At 53.4% G+C, this 24,575-nt stretch overlaps 1 protein-coding gene across 1 annotated transcript in view; it reads left to right on the top strand.

The window, feature by feature from the left end:
- The window catches only part of KMT5B (lysine methyltransferase 5B), a 58,569-nt gene extending 39,091 nt beyond the window's left edge, over nt 1-19,478 (top strand). The window contains 9 exon segments of the mRNA XM_078148333.1: nt 3,644-3,809; nt 4,519-4,628; nt 4,933-5,099; nt 5,433-5,452; nt 5,548-5,568; nt 5,570-5,636; nt 5,639-5,684; nt 9,569-9,765; nt 16,052-19,478. Coding sequence (XP_078004459.1) covers nt 3,644-3,809; nt 4,519-4,628; nt 4,933-5,099; nt 5,433-5,452; nt 5,548-5,568; nt 5,570-5,636; nt 5,639-5,684; nt 9,569-9,765; nt 16,052-17,568 — 2,311 coding nt within the window. The 3' untranslated portion in view covers nt 17,569-19,478.
- Nucleotides 19,479-24,575: the final 5,097 nt, after the last annotated feature.

Below are 24,575 nucleotides of genomic sequence, written 5' to 3'. Positions count from 1 at the left end.
TCCAGCCACCCCTCAGCCCGTTCTTCTCTCTCTAGCCACCCCTCAGCCCGTTTTTCTCTCTCCAGCCACCCCTCGGCCCGTTTTCTCTCTCCAGCCACCCCTCGGCCCGTTCTCTCCTCAGCCACCCCTCGGCCCGTTCTTCTCTCTCCAGCCACCCCTCGGCCCGTTCTTCTCTCTCCAGCCACCCCTCGGCCCGTTCTTCTCTCTCCAGCCACCCCTCGGCCCGTTCTTCTCTCTCCAGCCACCCCTCGGCCCGTTCTCCTCTCAGGCCACCCCTCGGCCCGTTCTCCCTCAGGCCACCCCTCGGCCCGTTCTTCTCTCTCAGCCACCCCTCGGCCCGTTCTTCTCTCTCCAGCCACCCCTTGGCCCGTTCTCACTCAGGCCGCCCCTTGGCCCGTTCTCCCTCAGGCCACCCCTCAGCCCATTCTTCTCTCTCCAGCAACCCCTCGGCCCGTTCTTTCTCCAGCCACCCCTCAGCCTGTTCTTCTCTCTCCAGCCACCCCTCAGCCCGTTTTTCTCTCTCCAGCCACCCCTCGGCCCGTTCTCCCTCAGGCCACCCCTCGGCCCGTTCTTCTCTCTCCAGCCACCCCTCAGCCCGTTCTTCTCTCTCCAGCCACCCCTCGGCCCGTTCTCCCTCAGGCCACCCCTCGGCCCGTTCTCCCTCAGGCCACCCCTTGGCCCGTTCTCCCTCAGGCCACCCCTCGGCCCGTTCTCCCTCAGGCCACCCCTCAGCCCGTTCTTCTCTCTCCAGCCACCCCTCGGCCCGTTCTTCTCTCTCCAGCCACCCCCCGGCCCGTTCTTCTCTCTCCAGCCACCCCTCGGCCCGTTTTTCTCTCTCCAGCCACCCCTCAGCCCGTTCTCACTCAGGCCGCCCCTCAGGCCACCCCTCGGCCCGTTCTTCTCTCTCCAGCCACCCCTCAGCCCGTTCTCACTCAGGCTGCCCCTCGGCCCCATTTTAAGGAGGTGTTCGCCCTTTCGCCTCAGCAGTCTCATCCCTCCTGTACCTCTGGCCCATTCCTTCTCTGCTGGCTGCAGGTGTGCCCAGGGAGGTGCCTCGGCAGCCAGACCGCTAGAGAAAGCTGCCTGCCCTCGCTTCTTCTCCTCTTAGTCTCTTCTCACCCCGTGAGGTACAGCTTTGAACCTTGTGGCACGGCTGTGATCTCTTCATCTAGCGTTACTAACAATTTCTTTCAAAAATTTGCTGTATTCCGTTGCCTACATTTCCCACTGTATGCGTCTTCCAACTGCTCCCAGAGAGCCGTCTTTTGGAGGAAAGAAGGAAATAAGTATTTGTGAAGCCCCCTCCATGTGCCAGGCTTTGTGCTAAGCACGTTACAGCAGCCCTGGGAGGTAGACGCTCTTATGATTGTCACTTCCCACTTGAGAAGACTGAGACAAACAAAGGTTAGGTGACTTGCCCAAGGTCACACAGCTAGTCAGTGTCTGAGGCTGGATTTGAACTTGAGTCTTCCTAACTCCAGGCCTGGTGCTCTGTCCATCGTGTCACTAGCTGACTCTGAAGAAGAGGAGAAAAATTAGCAAACAAGAAACATCAAAGAATTCTTCAGTCTTCCGTTCTGTGCATCCCACCTTGGCAGAGCAGATTAGGAGAAGGCTAGGGACCTCTTCCTTGCCAAGCCCAGGGGCCTTGTCTCGGTCCTCTGGATCCTGCCTGACTTTCTGCCTCTCTGTGGCTGGATGCCCCCGTGGCCGCCCCTGGCCTGCTCTTCCCCAGGCTCCGTGCCGAGCCCCTCCCTGCCTCATCTTCATGCGGGTGGCGGCTGTTGGACAGCCATGCCCATCACGTCTCCCCCTTCCGCCCCAGCCTGGATTTCTGTCCTCCTGCTCGTCTCCCTCACCCCCACCAGCTGCCCCTGTGGCTCCCACGTCTCGGGGCACCCACCTTCTGCTCTCTGCTCGGCACGTGCCCCGATGCCTCCCTTCCCGCGGGGACCTTCTGGCTGGCTTCCCTGTCAGTGTCTGCCCACATGTCGCCCTCGGGGGTCAAACACAAACCCTCGTGGTTGTCGCCCAAAGCCCTTCCCAGCCCGGCTCCGTGTGATTTCCCTTCGTGCTCTTCAGTGCCGCCAGACTGGCGTTCCTGTCGCCAGTCGTCTCCCATCCCCACACCTTTGTGCACGGGTTCTGCCTCCGACAATCTCAGGTTCATTTCTGCTTGCAAATGTTGTCTTCCCTGAGAGAATGGAAGCTTCCTGAGGGCAAAGACCATTTTCTGTGTCCTCAGTGCCTGGTGCCTATGTGACTGAGGCGAGAGTCATCTCAGAGCCAGAGGTTGGTGTCTAGTCTGGCCCAGCGTTGTCGGGCCTGGCGTGTTCCGTGAGCTGCCCGAGATGGAGAACAGCCAGCCTGTGGGCTTGGCTTGAAGGGCCCGCTTCTGGGCGCATTAAGGGAGGCCTTTTCGGGACGTCCGGTAGCTTGCTGGTTGGGTAGTGGAGGAGACTCATCTGTCAGATGTTTTTAACTCTTCTTTCTTCGGAGCCATATTTTCCCAGACGTCTTTGGGCCGCCTTCTGCTGTCCCTTGTTTGCGTTGAAGACGCTGGATGTTACAAGTCCATTGGTCTCTGTTTAGAGGCTCTTCTCTTGTTGGTCAACATTCTCTCTCTTCTCTTCCTCATCAGAGGTTGACCCAGGAGCCACAGTAGCATTCCTGCCCATTCTGGGAGCACTGCCTGCCCGAGGGAGTGGCCAGCTGTGCTGTGAAAGTCTGTTTCTTGTTGATTTGGAAGGGCAGTAAAAGCACCTCCTCATTCCTCTTTGCTTCTCCTCCATTCAGCTGTATTTTCCTTTTTTCCTTTGGTCTTAGTTCTGTCACGATTGCTGTTTCAGGCATCACGGCACTGATGTCTTCTAAGTTCTGAGTCTAGGACACCTCCTCCCCACCCAGACGTTAGCACTTGACTTGGGCTGCAGAAGCTGGGGAGGCAAAGACCTCCCCCCACCTTGGCCATGCCACTGGGGTGGAGCCTCCCTGCCTTTGGAGAGGCTCCTGCCTAAAACCGGCCCCAGCATGGGCTGGGATCATGTGGTAGCAGGCCATCTGTGCCAGAGCCCGATCCCCAGAAGAACAACACTGGCTGTCAGCCTGTTCAGACTCTCTGCGGGCTGCCCTGTTTGGCCACTAGAGGGCGGGCTGCTCTCTCCTCTGCCCTGGCCCTTTCACAAGACCTGGTGGATTCAGGTGGACCCCAGGCCTGTCAGCCTCTGCCCGCAGGGGCTCCATCACCACCAGTGGTGGTGATTCTTCACCCAGAGCTTTGTTTCTCTGGAGGCCACATCCCAGCTTGGTGACTTTCTGGGTCAGCCAGGCTTCCTAGAGCATGGTTCACCCTGTGGTGGGCACAGAGATAAATAAAAGGAAATTTAGAGAGAAAAAAAGGAAATGCAGTGACAAGGAACCCAAATGAATAAATACTGAAATAGCCAAGCAGCTCACCAGGGGAGAAAAGTCATTTGAAGGTCCGAGTCCCTCTCCTGTCCTCATTGCTCCCCGCTCAGTGAGTGGCCACTGAGGTGATGCATCCACCCGCTTCACCATTGGATTGGTGTGACCAGGGTCGTCAGGGATGAGCCCTGGTAGTTCAAGTGTAGCACACGCTTGAAGCCTTTGTGTTTTCTTTCAGATTTCGTCCTATTAAAGGGAGGCAAGAAGAGCTGAAGGAGGTGATTGAACGCTTTAAAAAGGATGAGCACTTGGAGAAGGCCTTCAAATGCCTGACCTCGGGCGAATGGGCACGGCACTATTTCCTTAACAAGAATAAAACGCAAGAGCGATTGTTCAAAGAACACGTAGGTGTCTGCAGTGGTGAGCAAGTTCAGTACAACTCAGTGCCCACGGGAGTTGGAGGGCTCCCTAGAGCTCCCTAGCTCTCGAGCTTAGGGCAGTGTTTCTTCCCCTCATGGTGGGATGGGGGCCTTGGGAGTGAGAACTGTCACCCTCCTGGTCTGGGAAAAAGCCATAACATCACAGATTCAAGGCCTGGGAGCTGTTGTGGGCCCGTGCTCTCCTTGGAGTTAAGGGGTGTTTGTTCAAGGTCACACAGGTGCTAAGGGGCAGAATCAGGACTCAGAGGCAGGGTCCTCAGAAGCTGGGCTGCTCACAGGTTCTTCGTTGACCTCACTGTGGAGGTGAGGAGGGTCGTGGTCCCCATGGTTGGAAGGAATGTCCACAAGGAAGAAATCCATGGGTTTTTGGATATATCTTAGTAAGGGACTGCCTGCCTGTTGTTAGCACTTAGATGTGTTTAAAATTCACTGGTTAATGATAGAATAATAATGAATATGCACTGTGGCTTTAGTTAACTGACTTTCCTCACGGAGGTAAAGTGTGGGGTGGGAGGTGTTTGAAAGGATGTCCACAAAGACAACTTGGAGGCTGTGGGTGTGTTTGGAAGGGATCTGAATAGCCATCCAGATGAAGGCCTGATGAAAGGCCTGATGACCTCCACTGGACACTTTGACTGCAAACTCACACCAAAACTTTTTTCCCCCATTTTAGGTATTTATTTATTTGCGAATGTTTGCAACTGACAGTGGATTTGAAATCCTACCTTGCAATCGGTATTCATCAGAACAGAATGGAGCCAAAATCGTTGCAACAAAAGAGTGGTAACTATGAGGCTCAGACGCCCCCGGGAGGGATGAGCATGAGCCCCTGAAGCCCAGGGCATGAGGGGCAGCAGATGTGGGGTACTTCTCCAGGCCAGCGCTCTTTGGAGCTGCCGACGTAGATGTGCAGGAAAACGTGAGAGCCCTGATGTGGATGGGAGGACGACGCCAGACTGGCCCACAGCGACCAGCCCCCCCTTTCGCCAGGGGGAGACTTTGGCCATTCCCAGCATCTACTGGCTGACCAGATTAATTTATCAAGAGCAAAGTCTTGATCACTGTTCTTTTCATATGTTTTCAATAGGAAACGGAATGACAAGATAGAATTGCTGGTGGGTTGTATTGCTGAACTTTCAGAAATAGAGGAGAACATGCTACTTAGACATGGAGAAAATGATTTCAGTGTCATGTATTCCACCAGGAAAAACTGTGCTCAGCTCTGGCTTGGTCCTGCTGCCTTTATAAACCATGGTAAGACGGATGGGGACGGCGTTCAGCCCTCTGCTGTCTGGGAATGCGGCCTGAAGTTAGATGCGCCTTCTCAGGCTAGTGAGGACCAGGCCAGCCCCAGATGTTAGCCTGTCCCTTGTGAAGGGACAGAAGCCCAGCTCCTGGGGGGCTCCCTTTAGCCCCCGAGTCCCCAAATAGAAACCTCCCCTGTCCCCTTGATTGAATGTGGCCGTCGCTGCCTCACTCAGCGCAAGCTTCAGCACGGCTTTGAAAGCTTATTTCAGGCTTCTGTAATTATTCGTGTTTCAGATCTTATCAGCACTTAATTGACTTTATCTTTTGGACATTTTTCAGATTGCAGACCTAACTGTAAGGTAGGTATTATTTGTTTAGAAAAAAATCGATGTCTGAATTCTGGGCCCTCTTCAAATTAGACCCTTTATTTAACGCATTCCTTGTTACATTACAGTTTGTTTCAACTGGTCGGGAACACAGCATGTGTAAAAGCCCTGAGAGATATTGAGCCTGGAGAAGAAATATCTTGTTATTACGGAGACGGGTTTTTGGAGAAAACAATGAGTATTGCGAGTGTTACACATGTGAAAGGTACGTTCTTGGTCTGAAGAACTCGGTGAACTACTCTGGGAATGGCTCAGAGGCATTGAGGGTCTGCCCCGGAGCATTACTGTGACCCACGGTGCCTTCTAGTCATTCCTGGACGAACTGGTTCAGCCAGGTTTTCTGTGCTGTCTCTCTCTGTGTCTCCCCTCTCTGTGTCCCTGTGGCTGTGTCTTTTTTTTTTCCCCTCTCTCTCGATCTCCCTGTGTCTCTCTGTCTTTGTCTGTGTCTTTCCTCTCTGTCTCACCACTTTCTCTGTCTCCCAGTCTCTCCTCAGTCTCTCTCTCTTGGGCCTTTCTCCCCTCTTTTTACTCTCTCTGTCTCTCTGTCTCTCTCTCTCTGTCTCTCTGTCTCTCTCTCTCTTCTCTCTCTCTCTCTCTCTGTCTCTCTCTCTCTCTCTCTCTCTCTCTCTCCCCCCCTCTCTCCCTCTCTCCCCCTCCCTAATCAGAGTATGTTGAGACCCCACAGGGTGGGCCCACTACCGGGAATCTCCTTCCTTCACCATGTCCCTGATAAGGTCATCTACACTTTGCCCCCTAAGTCCCATTCACTACATTTTTAGGCAGCTGTTTGTTAGGAAGTTTTTTTCTAATGGCCCAGCCTCAGTTTGCTTCTTGGAGATTTCCGCTCAGCTGTGGGAGGACCCCCCCTGCGCCAAGGGCGAGGCCCTATGTGTCTTCTCCGCTCAGAGTCTTAAAGAACCCAACCCGGCCCACGCATCCCTGCTGCAGGAGACATGACTGCTCATTGTGTTTCCTCTGTCTCCGTCTGCCCCACGCTGCAGTTGAAGGCTTAAAGAGACACTTGGGGGTCCCATTAGTGCATCGTGTGCTTCTTGCACTCACTCCCAGCTGTTCAACTGAATGGTCAAGACTGGGGCGCCGGGGCACCTGCAGATCCTGCCTCAGCCACTTACTGGCTGTGTGACCCTGGGCAAGTCCCTTACCTCTGACTCCCTCGGTTTCCTCATCTGTGGAATGGAGATGATAACAGCCCCTACTCCCAAGGGGATGGGCAGGGTAACAGGGGATCATGCTTTACAATCTGGAATACTTGCTACCCATTTTCACTAGTCCTTTTCTTTCTCACACTGGAGGTAGGATTATCATCGTTTATTCAGTGATGCAGCAGACTTTTGAAGTGCCGGTGATCTGAAAGTGTGTGTGTGTGACCTAGCAGGGGAAAATAAGAGATAAAGACCCACCCGTAGAGAAGGTTTGCCCAGGAAGGTTATTTGGAATATTTGAGAACAACCCCTTTATGTGCCCCCTCTGTTATTTTGAAAGTATGTATGAATACACAGATGGTTGAAATGCTGCTGGCAAGCAATATGTAGTCTGGAAAGCAAGTCTCCTAAGGCACTTAGGCCACAGTTAAGTGATTTCTAGTTACCACAAATTCTAAGCATAGAAACGTGTCATCTTCCAGTAATCGACAATTCACACAGATGAGCTGGATAACTGGGGCGTAAATAGACCTCAAGGGAAGAGAGATGGGAGTCTGAAGACTGCTGGTGTGTTTACTCAGCATTCAGCAGTGCACGGTCAGATTTAGGCTGGGTCAGACAGACTAGCCGAAGTGTTAGGACCAGGCTCCCTCGGGTCTTCCTCACTCCCCTTTCCTGAGCTAAATAAATGACGGCTTTCCTGTGTGCCAAGCACTGTGATAAGCCAGGGATGATGAATACAGAAGCAAAGGTAGCCCTGCCCTCCAGGAGCTTCCATTCCAACGGGAGAAACTGAACAGAAGCTATGCTAGCCAGAGAGTAGTCCTAGGGTCTGAGAGGCTCGGTGCAGGAGCCAGAGGGGCTCAGATGAGCTTCCTCCAGGACCCCGTTGGCAGAGTTTGGCCAGGTGGAGCAGGGTGGGGCGGAGTGTGGGAAAGGCAGGAGAGCAGAGAGTTGAGTGACAAAGCTGTTCATGTAGTAGCTAGTGTTAAAGTTTGTTGCACCATCTCTTGAATACACATGCTTCTCTCTGACACTGTGTCTCACACACACACGCCCTCACCGCCTCACACCTGGACTGTTGCAGTGGCTGCTGGGAGTCTGTCTGCCCCAAGTCTCTCCCCACTCCACTCTGTCCTCTATTCAGTCACAGGTCTGATTGTGTCACCCGCAGGGGCTCCCTGTAGCCTTCAGCATTCAGGGCCTTTCCTCCCCTGCCCTCTCCTCCCTTTCCGTTCCTACTCCACCCCCCTGCCCACCACGTCCTCTGCGACAGTGACCCACAGGATGCCCCATCTTTTGGCTCTGGCCATTCTCACAGGCTGTCTCTAGTGCTTAGAATTCCCCCCTCCTCACCTCTGCTTCCTGGCGTTACTGGCTTCCTTTAGTTCCTCACTAGAATCTCGTGCGCCTTAATGCTGGTGCCTTTCCTCTGAGAGATCCCGTCTGTGACACGCTTCTGCCTCACTGTTTGCAGGGTGTCTGGAGCTCCACCAGGGCATGGGCTGTCTTTGCATTTTCTTTGTATCCCCAGAACTTAGCGCGGTGCATGGCACACAGTAGGCGCTTAATATGTGCTTGTCGACTTAACTCACGTTGTTGAAAGTCATCTTTGGGTTACCTTCATTAGGGGAGAGAGTCACCAGCCTCAGGAGAGAGGTCCAGATAACCCCCGCCTCCCATGGGCGGGGGGAGACGACCAGAGTCAGACTTGCCCCTCGGTGAGTCCTTTCCGCGTCCTGGACGCTCATGGCAGTGTGACACAAAGCTCTCGGTCCAGACAGGGCTTCCTCCCCAGCTTTGTGCCCCTAACCCCCTGGGCAGTCACTCTGCTAGACACCGTGGACCCTTCTCAGAATTGCGTTTTCAGACGCATACAATAAAACACAGGGTAACAAGGGAAACCATTCGTGCTGAACAGAGTGATGAGAATAGGGAAAAACCAGTTCACATGCCTCCGCTGGCCTCTGCCCCTGGGACATCAAGGCTGTGGAGGGTGGGGGAAGAGCGAGGACCCTCGAGGGCCCCTAGGAGGGTGTGTGTCCCAGGCATCCACAGGAGCCAGGCCGGACTGGGCATTTAGGCACCCCGATTGATGGCCCTTTGGCACAAAGCGTGTAGGGAAGAGGGCACTAACCTTGGAGGCGGGATTTGAACCCAGCTCATCCCACCTTTGGCAGTGTTGTTTGACCTTAGGCAAGTCACAAGCGACCCCTGCGGGTCTCATCACATATTGTCATCTGTCAGATGAGGAGCCGGTTTTAGTCTTTTCTCTGCAGTTTGTCTTGTCAGACTGACCCCCACTGAAGACCAGCAGTAACTCAGGGCCCAGCCTCTGGGATAAAATGAAACTCTCACCTGGGCATGCCAAGCCTTCTCCATCTGGCCCCCCGTCTCTGTTTCCAGCCATAGTTTGCCAGGCTGGCCTGTACCCGGCGTGCCCTCTCCTCTTCAGAGCCTGCCTCAGCTGCCGCTTCCTGTCCGTGGCCGTACCTGGTGCTCCCCCTTTGGTCCTTTTGAAACCTTGTGCTTCCTTTGTGTGTCTTTTTGTTTGCTGCTGTGTGTGTGTCTAAGATTCTGTGGGCCTCAGTTTCCTAACTCGTGAGATAGGGGGTGGAGGTTGCCCCGTTCTGCCTCCCTGGGGTCCTAGGATGCCATGTTGTGTCCTTTCTCAGCTTTGGGGCTTTGAGTCCCTGGCCCCCAGCTCCAGGCACAGGGCCTGCTCCTTGGGGGCACTTGGGAGTGGCTGGTGAATTGGATCGTCACATTGAATTTTTTTAAAATCATGAGTCTTTTCTTAAAATAGCCACTCTCATCCCTCGTGTTCAGTACTGTGGAGCCTTGGAGTTGGGGGTTCCCTAGCATGGAAGGGGAGGGGCCTGGGAGGGTGTGGGTACGCTGCCACGAGTTCTCTCCTTTCTTCCAGACGGGGAACTGGTGCTTTTAAATCGAGAGTGGGACTGCCCACTCCTGCTCCCGTCATCAACAGTAAATACGGGCTCAGAGAGACCGACAAGCGCTTGAACAGGCTGAAAAAGCTGGGTGACAGCAGCAAGAATTCAGACAGCCAGTCTGTCAGCTCCAACACGGACGCAGACACCGCTCAGGAAAAAAACGATGCAAGTGAGTAAGGGACTGGCTCAGCGTGCCGCCTGTCCTCACCCCAGGGCTTCCTTCACTGGGGAACCGTCACTTCCCTCCCAGGCCAGGCCGCAGGCCTCAGACCGGACCAGCGGCTCGGTGCCTGCTGTGTGGCTACTTGGAAGCACCTCATTGTGTTGAACCTTTAGAAAAATCATACCATAGTTTGTTTCCCAGATGCAATGTGGTGGCTCTTGTAAGTAGCTAAAGCTCGCAGACGAGATGGCTGGAGAACTGTTCATCTCAGCAGTTCCAGAAGTAAGAAGGAGAGGGCTCTGAGTTGACGTGGGAGACAGGAGGGCTCAGTCCTTGAGAGACTGGCTTTGAAGGGAAGGGATTAAACCATCTACAAGCTTGAGCCCCAAGTCCTTCTCCCTCGGTCCGTGTTGAGGAGGACGTTGAGGCAGAGCCCTTGGATTTCCACTAGTGTGGGTTTTCTCCTCTGCTTCCTGATCACTCAGTTATTGCAGAATTTAATCTTTTTTCTACCTTTTCCTTCAACAGACGATGCTTTGATGCCAGATCCCTAGTTCTGCATCGGGGGTGGGGTGAACCTGTGTACCCGTGCTAAATAGCCTGAAGCTTGCCTGGCGGGAGCCCCGCCAAAAAGGAGATCTCGTTGGTGGGGGGGGTTTAGACGCCTCTGAGCGCTGGGGGTCAGAGAAGCCCAGCTGCGCCCCCTTCTGGTCCAGGGACGGGAGCGGTCTTCAGGCCAGCACTGCCTCCGTCTGACAGTGGGACTGCGCGTGAGTTCACAGCCCTGCAGACCCATAACTCCGTTGTCGAGAGCGCCCCCGAGCAGAAGACGCCGTCGGCACGGCTCCCACGATGCAGCTGAGTTTGGCAAGTGTGAGGAATTGAAAGAAACACGCGACCGTCTCTGAGACAAGATGCAAAGCCCCTAAAAACCTGGACTTCCAGTAGGGAGGACGTGGTCACGAGCCACGTCTGAAGGGGAGCAGCGACCAAGAATCCTGGCGGAGAGGCTCGCTCCCAGTGGCAGCGCACGTGGATCTGGAGGTAAAGAGCGCCATGGCCCTTTGTCATCCCTCACGAAGCACCGAGCATGAGGATGGACGGACTGTGCGTCCCCGTCTCTGGCATTAGCATCCCTGCCCGCAGCAGAGGGGCAGGCTCAGAGAGGACACGGACAGGAAAACCCGGCAAGACTGACCAGGACCTTGGGGCAGGGGTCTGCAGGGAGTCCTCGAGCACTCTCCTGATGTGGCTTCTCAGCCTGCCCCAGCTCAGGCATTCTCCGCTCCCTCCCTGGGGATGACCTTTGTTTCTAGTTCTCAAGCACCTTCAGTATCTGCAGGTGCCTTGCTTTTTGTCTGTGACTTCCTTGGGGCATATGCCTGGCAGTGGGATCTCTGGGGCAAGGGGATGAGTGGCATCATCCCAAATGCTCATTTTCCATCTCCAAGACTCATTGGCTAAGCCCAAGGGTCTTCACAGCTGGAAACATGTTGGATTGGATTCCTGCATCTGGACTTCTGGCATGAAGGATCAGAATTCACCATTGACATATGTGTGTAAACTGACATGAGCGTCCCTGCCCATCCACACTCAGCTGGCTTTAAAGAGATCTCATGGTGGTTCTGAGACAGCGGCCCTGGGACAGCCCGATGGGCTTCCTGAGCGTGCACGGACTCGGAGAGCTGTCACGCAGTTGGAGGCACCTGGCAGCCTGGGCCTGATCTCTCCAGGGTCCTTCTGCCTGGGCCGGCCAGCCCTCCAGGGCTTTTCAGCACCCCTGAGTGGTTTTCCGAAGTTGAGGAAGGTCCCATCCCACAGCTGTTTGGATCAGAAGGCCTGCTTGCAAATGAGCAGGTTTCTGCATTTGGGTTGTAACATATGCCCTGGAGTATTTCATTAGAGTGGCAAAGCTTTGGGTCTGGAATTGGAATCAGTTACCAGGCGGCTCGTTGAGTGCCTCCGGGTGACAAAAAAAAACGCGACAGCCAGCTCCTGCTTGGGAAGATACATCCACAGAGAAAATGGATGAGGGAATTGGAGGATAAAGCCCTCACACTAGGAAGGCTGGACCTAAGGAAAGGTGTCATTCATCTAGAAGGTCCTGCTTATCCGAGGCGCGAAGGAAACCAGGTTTTCTGAGCAGAGGTTAGGAGAGAGGGCGTTCAGGTGTGGCAAAGGACTGTACCTAGGTGCGGAGATGGGGGGCAGAGTGCCAGCCAAGCTGGGAAGAGTGGGCTGAGACCGGCCTTCAAGACAGATAGCAGAGCTGATGTTTGATCTTACAGGGCTGGGCAGACGTTGGAGTGTCCTGAGGAGGGCAGAGACGTGGTCACACCTGCCCTTGAGCATTATTGCCCAGGCAGCTGTGTGGAGGATGGAAGCATAATTTAAACATGTGGCATTCTAATTCTATATGTTTCAGTAATGGAAAAGTGAGTCTGAGTTGTCAGTAGGCTAATTGTTTTGTCCTTCCTGTTTTTCCCAAAGTAATTGTTCAAGACTGTCAAGTGGGCATAGCACATTGGCATAGAGGAGCATTGGGGTTTCCCAAATCATTCCGTAAACATTTGTGCCTTAGACCACCCTAAGAGTTCACTTATACTCTTTTTATTTTTAAAATAAATTTTATTAATATCTTACAGTTTTTTACACCACCAGAATTTTTCCCAGCATACTTTCTCCCCTCCCCTCCCAAAGATTCATCCCATATATTAAATAATACTGTTTTAAAAGGAAAAAAAGAAAAAAGAAAAGAAAAACTAAAACTTGACTGATATGTTGAAAAAGGAAAACATGCACAACATCCTCTCGGTGTGGGCCTCGTGCCTCTGGGAAGCAGTGGGCAGGGCGCCTCTTCCCCTGTGTCTCCTGTGGGGCCATGCGTGCCCGTTGTGGGGTGGCCACGCTCCCTCCTGTGTGTTTGGTGGTGCCAGGGTCACTGTTTGCCCTGGGCTCCCGTCGGTTCCTGTCGCTCGAGCTGTGCTTCTTGGTGACATCGCGTGCTCTTCCCCAGTTGATTCTTTGGGCCACAGAAAGGGCTGCTCTCGGCCTTTGTGGGTAGCAGGGACTTTCTTCTTGCAGTGACCTCCTTGGGACACGGAGCTACTTTATCTGTGTGATGGCGGATGGCTCTCCCACAGTGCGCCAGGGTGCCTGTCAGCCCTGAGCTTAATAGAAAGAGTTTTGTCTTCTCCTTTTACCCTTGGTGCGTCTGCCTTGTTTGTGCAGAAGCTTCTCAGTTTCACGTAGTCAGAGTTATCTGTCTTGTCTTTTGCAGTTGGCCCTCTCTCTTGTTTAGCTTTGAAAGGGTATGTGCTTTGCTGCTGTTGTGATTTGTTATGCTATGGGCAGCAAGGTGGCACAGTGGACAGAGTGCCAGCCTAGAGTCAGGAGGACTCATCAAATCTGGCCTCAGACCCTTACTAGCCATGTGACCTAGGGCAAGTCACTTCACCCTGTTTGCCTCAGTTTCCTACTCTGTAAACTGGGGTGATGGTGAGGATCAAATGACTGTGTGCTTCGTGCTGGGCCTGGCACGTAGTAGGTGCCATATAAATGCCAACAGCTGTTGTTGTGATAGTACCCTTAACGTGGAGGCTGAATATTTATTTTGAATTCGTTGTGAAATGGGGCCTGAGGTGTTGCCCTGCCCCTGATTTCTGCCAGGCTGCCTTTTAGTTTGCCCAGCACGTTTTGTCCCATAAAGTGTTCTTTCCTAAGGAATTGATGCTTCTTTGTTGCTGACTCTCCTTGGCTGGCTTGTTCCATTGTTCTGAACGCACCCGGAGGCTTGGGTGTCAGCTGCATTCGCCCCGGTTTTCTTTTACATTTTACTTTTTCCTGTGAGTGATCGCATGTGTGAGAGAGGGATTGCAGTGTCTTATAACGCCGAGCCTCCCCCCAGAGAGAGTGGCCGTGGGAGATGAGAAGCAGGTGCTGCCGGTGTCCCTCAGCCGCCAGGCACCAATGGCTTCCTCTTGTTCACCGCACTCATGCCTTTGAGAGCTGCCAGGGGAGCTGTGTGACCTTACGTTGCTTCCCTTTCTGCAGCCAGAGAGGGGGCCAGGAGAGAGTGGAGGGTCCTCTCCCATTGCTCCGCTGTGGTCAGTTGGGTTTCTTAGTCCTCTCTCCCCCCCACCACCTCGGTGACGAGATGAGCAGGTGCCTCGGGCGCGGAGGCGGGGTCACGCTCAGACAGGGGCCCTGGGTGCCAGCTGGATGAGCACTTGGCTTGCCTTGTCTTAACTCTGGGTCTGCCAGGCCTTGATAAGAGGCATGTCACAGTGAATGCCAGCCTGGCTGGGGGGGAGGACACCCTCAGGGGGAAACGGGAGGTAGCATGAATTGGGCGTGTCAAACCCCTACCCACCCTGACCCTCCCTCCCTTCCCTGATGAAGACAGCCCAGGGCCTGAGCACAAGCTAAGCCTCGCTGTCCTGGGGTCATCCTGGGGAGCCTCGGCCTGGACCTGCTCCTGCAGGGGCTGCGCCACAGCAGCTGGACACCCAGAAGGGAAAGTTGTGGCCCCAGAGCCTGGGCCCCACCTGTCTGGTGGTTCCGAATCAGGAGCTGGGGTGATTAGATCAGTGGAAATGACTTCAAAGGAGGGGCTGGTGCCTGCTTGGCTTCTCCTCCCTAGGAGCCATGGGACTTTTCCACCTGACTGACAGCTGAGACCTTCCCCATATGTGATCTCCCCCACTGGAGTGGGAGCTCCTCGAGGGCAGGGCCTCACTGCATTCCCCGTGCTGGACATAGGACTTTGCATATTATGTGCGTTTAATAAATGCTTTTGTTCATTCATGTGGTTCATGCAGAAAGGGGGTGGAGGGGCGGCACGCAGCCTTGAACCTCCAGCCGCTAAGCAAAGCAGACTGCCTGGGAATGACCTGACGCCAGGGCCAGAGTAGCAGCGACCTCTTTTCAGAGCCCCTTCTCAGGGCTCTCCTGTCCCATGAGACACTCCAGGATCCGGAGTGGTTCTCAGCGTGTGTTTGAGTGGCAGTCAGGATTCTCATTGGCATCCGCTCTCCTAGGCCTGCCTGCACCTCTTACTTTTCCTAGGAGCATTAGTTTCCTTTAGGTTGGTCGTTGTCCCATTGGATTCACAAGTCACTCTTAAACAATGGGTCCCTCAGGGAACAGAATGGACCATTGCATAAAGAGAGGTGTAGAGGGCAACTAGGTGGCGCGGTGGATAGCGCTCCGGCCTTGGAGTTAGGAGGGCCTGAGTTCAGATGTGGCCTCAGACACTTGACACTTACTAGTTGTGTGACCCTGGGTAAGTCACTTAACCCCGATTCCCTCACCAAAAAAAACCAAGAGAGGTGTGGTCAGCCCACTTCAGCCCACTTTGACAAGGTCCATCCCCTCTGTTTGGATAGGGCAGTGGTGGGGAGGTGTCTGGTAGAACAGTCTTTTCTAGACTTAGTCTAGAAGGTAGACACATTCATAACATAAGCATTGAGGTCCCATCAGTCGGGGTCCGTGCTGTCTTCTGAGGTCATTGAGGTTGTTGAGCTGGACGCAGTGGATAGGAAAGGGCGGCTCAGGGAGCCTGTCTGTTGTCCGGGCACCTGCTGAGCTCAGGCATCAGGGTGATCTCAGAGAAGGTGCAGGACTAGGGTGGGGGGTGATCAGACGTCGGGCTCAGCAGCGAGATTGAGCGTATGGGACCCAGAAAGAGAGACGCATTCGTGTCTGGTGTGTTCTATGTGGACGGCCCCAGGGCCATCCCCATTCTCAGGGGACACGTCTTTGTGCCCCTGTGTTTCAGTTCTCCTGTCTTACACCTACTGAAACTGCTCCTGTGGGCTGACCGCCTGCCCTGTGTCTCCTGGGATTTGCATCTGAATTGGGGGGTAGTCCACATAATAGTGATGGCCATTACTTGGGTGCTCATTCAAACCCATTAACTGTTTGTATTCCACTAAACAAGAGATTGGGAGGAAATGTAAATTTTACCCATTTTCTCTCGATTTCTCCTTTTTGAGAGTGTTCCGAGATGTGGAAAAATAGAGGGCAAGAATTATAAAGGCTCACGGTGAAATCTGAATTCCTAGCAATAAGAGCTGTTTAACCACAAAATCATTTTCCCTCAAAAAGCAGTAGGTGTTCCATAAGTGGCAATATTTGAAAATGAATTCATGGGAAGAAAATCCACGTCTCATGCCATCCAGAAACTGCTCCCTGTCCCGCTCGACCTAGAAGCTTCCACTGCTTTGGCCTCTGTCGGATCCTCCTGTGGCCTGGGCTTTCCCTAATTCTCTGTTCGTTTTTTTTCTTGCAGCCGCTAGCAGGAAATCGTCTGTCGGTGTGAAGAAGAGCAGCAAGAACCGATCGTTAACGCGGCCATCATCGTCGGTGTCACGGATCCCCGCATCCTCCAACTCTACCTCATCGAGACTCACTCCTCTCCACAATCCCAGGGTACCAAAGAAGTTGAAAAGGCCTGTCATCAAGCCTTTGCTTTCCAAGATAAAGCTCAGAAACCAGTGCAGGAGGCCAGAGCCGAAGAGCGCCTCGAGGAAGCTCGAAGTGGGGAGCCTGGTCCTCAAAGAGCCCAAAGTGGTTCTGTACAAAAACCTGCCCATCAAAAAGGACAGGGCAGCCGAGGGACCAGCGAGCACCACCACGGCCGGCGGGTGCCTGACCCGCCACGCAGCGCGAGAGCACAGGCAGGGGCCCGTGAACGGGGCTCCCGAGCAGGACGGGGAGTCGCCCTGCGCCTACATCACTCGGAGGTCAGTGAGGACGAGAACGAATTGGAAGGAGACCTCCGAGCCGGCCCTCGAGCCCAACCTGTCGGGAAGCTCTCTCAATACCTGGACGGGCACGGGCCCTGACACGGACAGTGTGGAGCCAACCCCCACTCATGCAGCGTGTGACCAGGAAAAGGCCCCCGAAGCCGCATCCCCAAAAGGGGAGGGGAGGTCTCCAAAGGATGATGTGAGCACGGCCAAAAAGAAATCACGGCAAGGGAAACTGTTGAAACAGTTTGCAAAAGCAGAGGAGCCCGTTCCAGTCCTGGATGCCCCTGAGAGCGATGGAGGGGTGCCCGACCTCATCAGCTCTCACTCTGACCACGGAGAGCCCAGGGACAGAGCGGACGGACCCATGGGCCGCCAGGACTGCACGCCTTCCGCGACGGGTGGGTGTTCTGTTGGGACGCCCGACCGTTTCAAAACAAAGGACAACTTTAGAACTGCGAAAAGCAAAAAAAAACGGCGCATCACAAGGTATGATGCGCAGCTGATCCTAGAAAACAGCTCTGGGATTCCCAAATTGACTCTTCGGAGGCGCCACGATAGCAGCAGTAAGGCCAACGACCAAGACAGTGACGGAATGAACTCTTCAAAAATCAGCATCAAATTAAGTAAAGACCATGACAAAGATAACAGCCTCTACGTCGCCAAGCTCAATAACGGCTTTAGTTCAGGGTCGGGCAGCGGCAGCTCCACCAAGCTCAAGATTCAGCTCAAGCGGGAGGACGAGAGCCGAGGCCCCTTCGCGGAGGAGCTGCGCGAGAACGGACTGTGCTGCCCAGAGACCCTTTCGCTGCTGGAGTCGAGCATGGACGTGGACGAGTACAGCCAGTACGAGGAGGAGAGTGCCGAGGAGTCGTCCTCGGAGGAGGAGGACGAGGACGAGGACGAGGACGAGGAGGACTATGAGGATGACTTCGAGGACGACTTCATCCCGCTCCCACCGGCCAAGCGGCTGCGGCTCATCGTGGGCAAGGACTCCATCGACATCGACATCTCCTCCCGGCGGCGGGAGGACCAGTCCTTGAGGCTCAACGCCTGAGCCGCGGAAGTCCCGTCCCGGAGGGGTCCGCGTGCGGCAGCCGGTGGACAGCGGCGCCTGGCGGGTGGGCGGGTGCGCCTTTTTATTGGACTTTTTAAATAGCCTTCTTACGTGCAATTCTGAGGTTGAGGGGATGCCCTGCTGTGAAATAAAGGCTCCAAGGACGTTGTACAGAGATCCGCCTTCCCTGCAGGACGGTGGCAGCAATGATGTGGCTACACAATGATTTTTAACCCTGCGGAGCGTCCCTGCTCTCGGATATCTGACTAACCCGTAATTTACAAATCACCGTAGCAGCGTAGCGACGTCTCCGAGTGCGTGTTACTATCACCAGCAATGACCTGTGACGCTTTGATTTCCTGGGTAGGTGTCTTGTCCGTTTTACACTGTGTGCTGTCCCAGATGGATGGTTGGCGGCCTGGGTCCCGTAGTGAGCCGTTGGCTGGAAGTGAGATGGATTTCTTTTTTTTTTTTAAAAAAGTACGGCGACAATGGTGTTGACAGTTTGCTAACTTGTTAGTACATTATATGTACGAGGGTAGCGGTGTGCGGAACGGAAGTTTGAATATGGTGTATTTATTGCTTGTTATGTAAATTAAACACCTTGTATTTAACACTTTTCAATACTTTTAGATAAAATTGTTCTTTGCAAGAATGATTGGTGCTTATTTTTTCAACAATTTGCTGTGAAGCAATGTGGTGACACCAGGCAGCATTGACCCCATGACCCACAGCTCGTCATTCGGTTCTTCATCGTTTTCTGTTGCACTTGTAAAATGCTACAAGGAATATAAAGAAATCTATTCACTTTAACTTATACTAGTTTATGAAATAAAAACAGGAGTCACAGCTTTTGTTCTGTGGTGCCCTATACAAATGTTTGTCTTGGAGATTCAATGGAAAGGACTGAAAACACTGTACATGTTGTAAATATTTGTGTGTTGTGAGAAACTTTTGTCATGAGACATTAAAAGAACTTACCAGGAAGGTTTCTCTACGTTCATGCCAATGCCCCAGGCCGCCCCGCGCAGACCCGCGTCAGTGGTCCCTCCTGGCTCCCAGCCAACGGGAGAGCTGCGGTAAGCACTTTGAAGAGAGGGAAGAAGAATTCCTAATCGTTTAACGAACAAAGCAACTTTGATTACAACTTGGTGTTGATGCCAGACTCTTGTATGATTTCTATGGATTATCTTATAAATCACTGAACGCAGAGTCTGAAAGGCTGCTGTGACAGGGGGTGGTCACGAGTCCCATGGCTGCCCGCTGGCCACATCTGGAGAATCATGCCTAGCAGGGGTTGGGCCGGGCCGGGGAGGAGCCGGCAGTGTCTGCCCCCCGCGACAGACAGACCTTGTCTGGCTCCCTCTGCCCGCTGAAATGCCAGGGGGTGACCAGAGACGAGGGCCTTCCCACCCTCCGGGTCTGGTTTTTTGTTTTTTTTTTTTTAAATCCTGCTTCTCATTCTCCCGGGAGAACGTTCTCTAGTCTCGTCCTCTCCGTTGCCTGTGCAGTTTAGCCCTCCACACGTTCCTTAGGGAGCAGCCGGCCTCGTCTCCAGTTGGTGGGGATGGATTTCTGAGGGTGCCAGGTAATAGTTGCTCTGTAAGCATGATGATCTGTCTGTGAGGGGCTCGCGGCCCTCTGGACATCACTGAATCCTTACAGCACCCTCTCTAGGGTAGAGAAAACAGGAGGCCAGGTAATGTCCCGGACAGGGAAGACTGGTCTCCAGGGCAAGGAATCATGTCCTGTCCTTTAAATCAGTAGTTCTTCACGTTGGGGACTGTGGCATTGGGGGATCTGAGTCGGGGAGGGCAGAGGAATATCCTGGGTTGGTTCTTTGCATACTTGGGGCCACCCTTCCATGGTTCTAGCTTTCGTTGTAAAGTAATAAAAGATCTTTAATTACATTTCTCATTCTTCTTGCTTTTTAAGTTGAGATTTATTTTTTCCTTATTTATTTTATGTCAGTCTCTTTTGAGATTTCTGTCCCATGGCTTTCATGCCATCAATACCCTGGTGGAAGACTCGCTGCCATAGCTTGCTGCCTCTCAGGGGCTGGTTTGCACAAGCATCTGGAAGTCCCTGGTGATGCCATCTCGAGAGCCTGATCTTCCCTTATTAAGACAGGCGGTTCAGAGCTGCTGTGGGCCTGGAAATTTGGGGTGAGGGCCAGCTTGGGACCGAGGGCAGGAGGTTAAAACTCTAGGCTTGAGCTTATGCAATGATGGGCAAAGATTCAGACATTGTGAGAGCTTAGGAGATAATCGTAGAAATCTATGTAAAGATCCCATTTTAAATCATTTTTCAAAATGACTGTTTGAATTGTTTGACTGAGTTGTAATACCTTTGAGATACTCTGTATTCCTTGTACTGAAAGAATGAATGCCAAAAGGCCTTTTTCAGCATTTGAGGTAAGTTCTTTACAATTCATTAAAAAAAAAAACAAAACTTTTTTTACCAAAATTTTGTACATGGACTTGCAGTATTGAGGTTAATCATTTTAATAAATTCAAAAATGAAAACGTTCTGGCCAGTGTATAGTGTATATAATAGAACAAGATGAAGACACTGAAACTTGCAGATTTGGAGGCAGAGGGCCTGGGTTCAAATGCCGGCTCTGCCTCGTACATAGTACCTGTGGGCCCTTGTCCAGCTTGCTTTCATGTCTGGGAAGTGAGGGGGGTTACGCTAGCTGACCTCCCCAGCCCTCTCTAGTCTAGCTTTTGAGGATTCCGAGATCGGCTGAGAGTGGGCTTTCTGGGTAAAGGAGGCCATGAGGTGGGATGGGCCGAGGTGAGGCTGAATTGGGAAGCAGGAGGAACCTGAAGCGTCTCTTGGTGCTTGGCGTGGGCCAGCAGCAGATGAGCAGGCTCACTCTCGGGTGGTCTCGGCACCCAAATAACACCATACCCCTGTCCACTGCCACCATCCACTTAGGTGGGCTCTGCCTTTGGTTTGTGTTCGTTCGTTGTTCGGCCACGTGAGGCGGGATGAGCCCTGGCGTGAGGAGTTTGGGGTCTCAGATCTGCCATTTGCTGGGAGACCTTGGGTAAGTCCTTTTCCCTTCCCTGGGCATCATCCCATGATGCTGTCGGGAAAGGTAGCAAAGGTTTCTGCATGTAAGAAGCCTTGCCCAAGGTTTGGCTCCCATCCCTTGCCTCCAGTTCGCTCACTCCCTATGCTAAAGCAGTGGTAATTTGTTGTCTTTGTTTTTGTTTTTTCAACCAGGTGCTACCTGTTTTCTGAAAATTGCTGAGGCCATAGCCCGGGTTGGTGTTGACACTCGCTGGCTTGTCTGCTTGCCTCTGCCCACCTTCTTGCGTTGTCCCTTGACCCATACGTAGCCTTCTTTGGTCACTCCGAGGAACGTACGCCCTTCTCCCATCTGGTGCTGGGAATGGTGGACTGCAGTCGGATGCCGTCTCCGAGGCGGTCCCAGGCTGGAGGCTTTTAACCCGGGTCTGTGTCCTGCCCCTACCTGCACTGATGGTTCCTGCTGCAGGGACGCCGGGAAGAGGCGGGAAGGGGGCAGCAAGGGGGCACCTGCAAGATGGACCCCTGTGTCCTGTGGCAAGAGCCGGAAACCTCACGTTTCTGCCTCTGCCTCGTCCCTCACTGAGCTTTCAAATCCTGCCTTTGACCTGAGCTGTGCCACACTCCTCTGAGCGTGTACAAGATGAGACTCGGGGCCAGCCCCAGAGTGACTGCAGCTCACAGCACACCAGGCGTCAAGAGCTTAGTGTGGTACCCTCGGAGGCGCTCCTTGCCAGACCCCTCGAGGGTCCTTGTGGGGGTGACATCACCCCATGTAGCTCTGCCTTGTGTTTGCAGTGGGGGACCTGGGCTGGAGCGCTGCCCTTTCCGTTGAGAATTCATGCTCCCAGGCAGGGCGTCTGTCTTTGTCTCCATCCTGTCCCCTAAAGACCATGTCAGGACCGGCCCATCTGCACGGCTTCCTCTCATCAGAGCGCTCTTGATTCTTCCTGCCATCCCTGCGGCAGGTAGGGGCAGGACACTCACTCCCCCAGCCCCTCCACCCTGTTATGGAATCTACGAATGTCTTCCTGAAAAGGCTGGCGCCAATCAGATTTCTATCGCAGATTCTATCTTCTCATAGGATTTAGGGTTGGGAGAGGCTTCAGATCATCTAGCCCAACCCCTCATTTTACAGACAAGGTCCAGAGAGAGGAAGGGACTCCTCTAAGCCACCCTAGCTAGTAAGGGGGTGGAGGGTTTGAGCCCAGGTTTGAACCCGACTCCAAAGATAGATGCTCCTCCATGCTGCATCATGGAGCCTCCTTCCCACTTCTGCCATTAGCCTCAAGATGCCAGGGCTTCATTGCCGTGGGTGTGTACTGCGCTAAGGCCCCAGGAAAGCCGCTCCAGAACTTCTGGTAGCTGAGCGCCACCCCTTCTGTTTTCTTCCCCCGGCTGGTCCCTTCTGACCTGAGGTCTTGTCCTTGGATCAAGCTTTTTTTGGTGCAGGGCAGCCCTGTGAATTCAATCAGACTCTTCAGGGATCTTGGGGGGCAGGGGATTGTCCTCGGCTTTCTGTCTTCCCCCCCATACTGACTTCAGCTCGATTGTTTCTTTTCCCTTTTAGTCTTGGGATAACATGGGTATTCGCACTGACCAGGCATTCCTAGAGGGCACAGGTGCCCACTTAGATGTGATCCCAGATTGAAGCTGTGGCTTGGGGGCAGGGGTCGGGGCCACAGCTTGCTAAACTCTGGGAGTAGGAGTCGGGTCTAGTGGCATGAATACCCCAAGGAGTTTCCTCCTCTCACTGCAGGGAGCCCCCTTCTGATAACCCGGAACTGAGAGTGATGGGACATCAAGGGCTTCACTTGATCAAATGCCCTTCTGGGAAGTTCCACTTTCTAGAGCCTCAGAAAGGGGAGGGCCGCCATCAACCAGAACGTGTGGCCTTTGGCAGGTCTGAACAGGCTGCAGAAGCTTCCAGGTGGTCTGTGTGTTTGCCAGGCTTGGAGAAGCCCCTCCCCAGGATGTCTGGGGACCAGGAAGCCTCCTGCGTCTGCCCCCAGGGCCAGTGTGGAGGAGGGAAGGTACCAGGGAGAATTGCTGCACTCTTAAAGCTTTCTGATCCCCTAGATTTCCTCTGGGCACTGATGAGCTTGGAAAAGCTGTGAGCTGTCTGCAAAGAATAAACTTTTGAGGGTCCTCCCTAGCACAGCCTGCCTCAGTACCTGGCACACAGCGCTTGTTAATTGACTGAAAGAGGAATGGCTTCCTGGAACTTTGCTGGGAAGCGTTAGGGAGGGTCCGTGGCCCCAAAACACAGAGCTTGGCCTTGGGAGGGTTGATTCTGGAAGTCACCAATCAGGAAGGAGTAACCTGCCTCTGGCCCCAGTGGCCAAGGGCCACCCCCATTCCCTCTCATCAGGCAAGTTCTGAGACTAAGCCAAAGGGTGAACATTACAGGAAGGGTGGAGCTGGGGCTGCTATCTGTCCATCACAATCGATGCTCACAACAGAACTGGCAGCCATTTCAGGGCCCCATAGTGGCCTGGAGTCATCATCGAGGAACCTCTTTTGGGAAACGTGGCCAATTTCCTGGGGGTTCCCAGGAGTTGATGGCCCACTCTAGTTTCATTGGTTTTTGCTCCTTTGTTTTTTACACTGAAAGAACTTGAAAGTACACAGAACCAGAAAAAATGCAAGGTTCCCTTGAAGTTGGGGGCTATTGACTGGCGGAGTCAGTCAGTTAGCATTTATTAAGCACCTACTGTGTATCAGGATACAAAACAGGCAAAAAACAGCCCCTGCTCTCAAGGAGCTCACAGTCTAATAGGGGAAACCATAGGCAAACAGGTAGGTACAAACATGCTGCAGACAGACTGCGATGGAGAGAATCACAGAGGGAAGGCACCCTCAGAAGGGGGCAGGAGAGGCTTTTTGCTTGGTGGAAATGGGAAGCAGGTGGACTTATCAGAATAGCTCCTCCTTAAATAAGTGCTTTCAGGCTCTAGAGTGGGAAAGGGCCTCCAAGGCCAGGGAGTCTAACCCCCACGTTTTATAGAAGAGGAAAGTGAGGCCCAGACACAAGAAGGGACTTTTCTAATGTCACTCAGTGAGTAATGGAGATGGAATTTGAACACAGGTCCTTGGACTGCCAACTCCAGAGTTGTTCTCCCTGCACCATGGAATGCAGCTAATTCTTTTCCCCTTGTGGGAACACATCATTGAGGTGGCATTTCTGTCAAGAAGATCAATTCAGTTTATCCTGTGCCTACTGTTTAAAGACCTGCATTGCCTTCAGGGGTCTGTTTGCTTTCCTTGATTAGGGAATCATAGTCCCTTGTTCCTCCCCTCTCCTGCCCCCCAGCATCGGTGCTGGTGGGCAGGCACTATGTGTAGACAGGTAGACATCAAGGACCTTCAGTTTCATGGGTATGGGAAGCCCCTCCACCAGTGCACATTACTACTTGCCTGAGGCTAAAAAAGAATCAGCGGGCTACTGAGTGACTGTCAGGGGCAGGATATGAAGATTTTCCTCTTTAGTAAACTCCCAGACAAGTGGCCGTCCAGCCTTCGCCCAAAGACCCCCGGGGAAGGGGGCACTGCCTCTGGAGACAGCAGGGCAGCTCTGATTGCTTGAACCTTCTTTCTTGAATCCAGCCTGCATCTGTCTCCCTGTGATCTGCCCCATCCCCCAGTTGTTCCCAGTTCCACCCACCAGGCACATCTTTAATTCCTTCTCAGAAGACAGCCCTTCACTTACTTGACAATCGCTATCATGTTCACACACACACACGCATGCACACACACACACACGTGCGCACACACACACACACACACACACACACACCCATTCCTCCTGGGTCAGGTACACAAGACCTTTCACCGACCTGGCTGCCTTCTCCAGACACCCTCAAGCTGATCAGTGTCTCCAGAACTGAACCTAGTCCTCCAGAGGTGGCCCGACCAGAACAGAGGGACTGACCATCACCTGATGCAGCCAAGGTGCCAATCATCTTCCCTCT

Source organism: Phascolarctos cinereus, unplaced genomic scaffold, assembly GCF_003287225.1.
Source record: "Phascolarctos cinereus isolate Bilbo 61053 unplaced genomic scaffold, phaCin_HiC Scaffold_9;HRSCAF=440, whole genome shotgun sequence".
NCBI classification, from domain to species: Eukaryota; Metazoa; Chordata; class Mammalia; order Diprotodontia; family Phascolarctidae; genus Phascolarctos; species Phascolarctos cinereus.
This window is presented reverse-complemented; position numbering and strand designations above follow the sequence as displayed.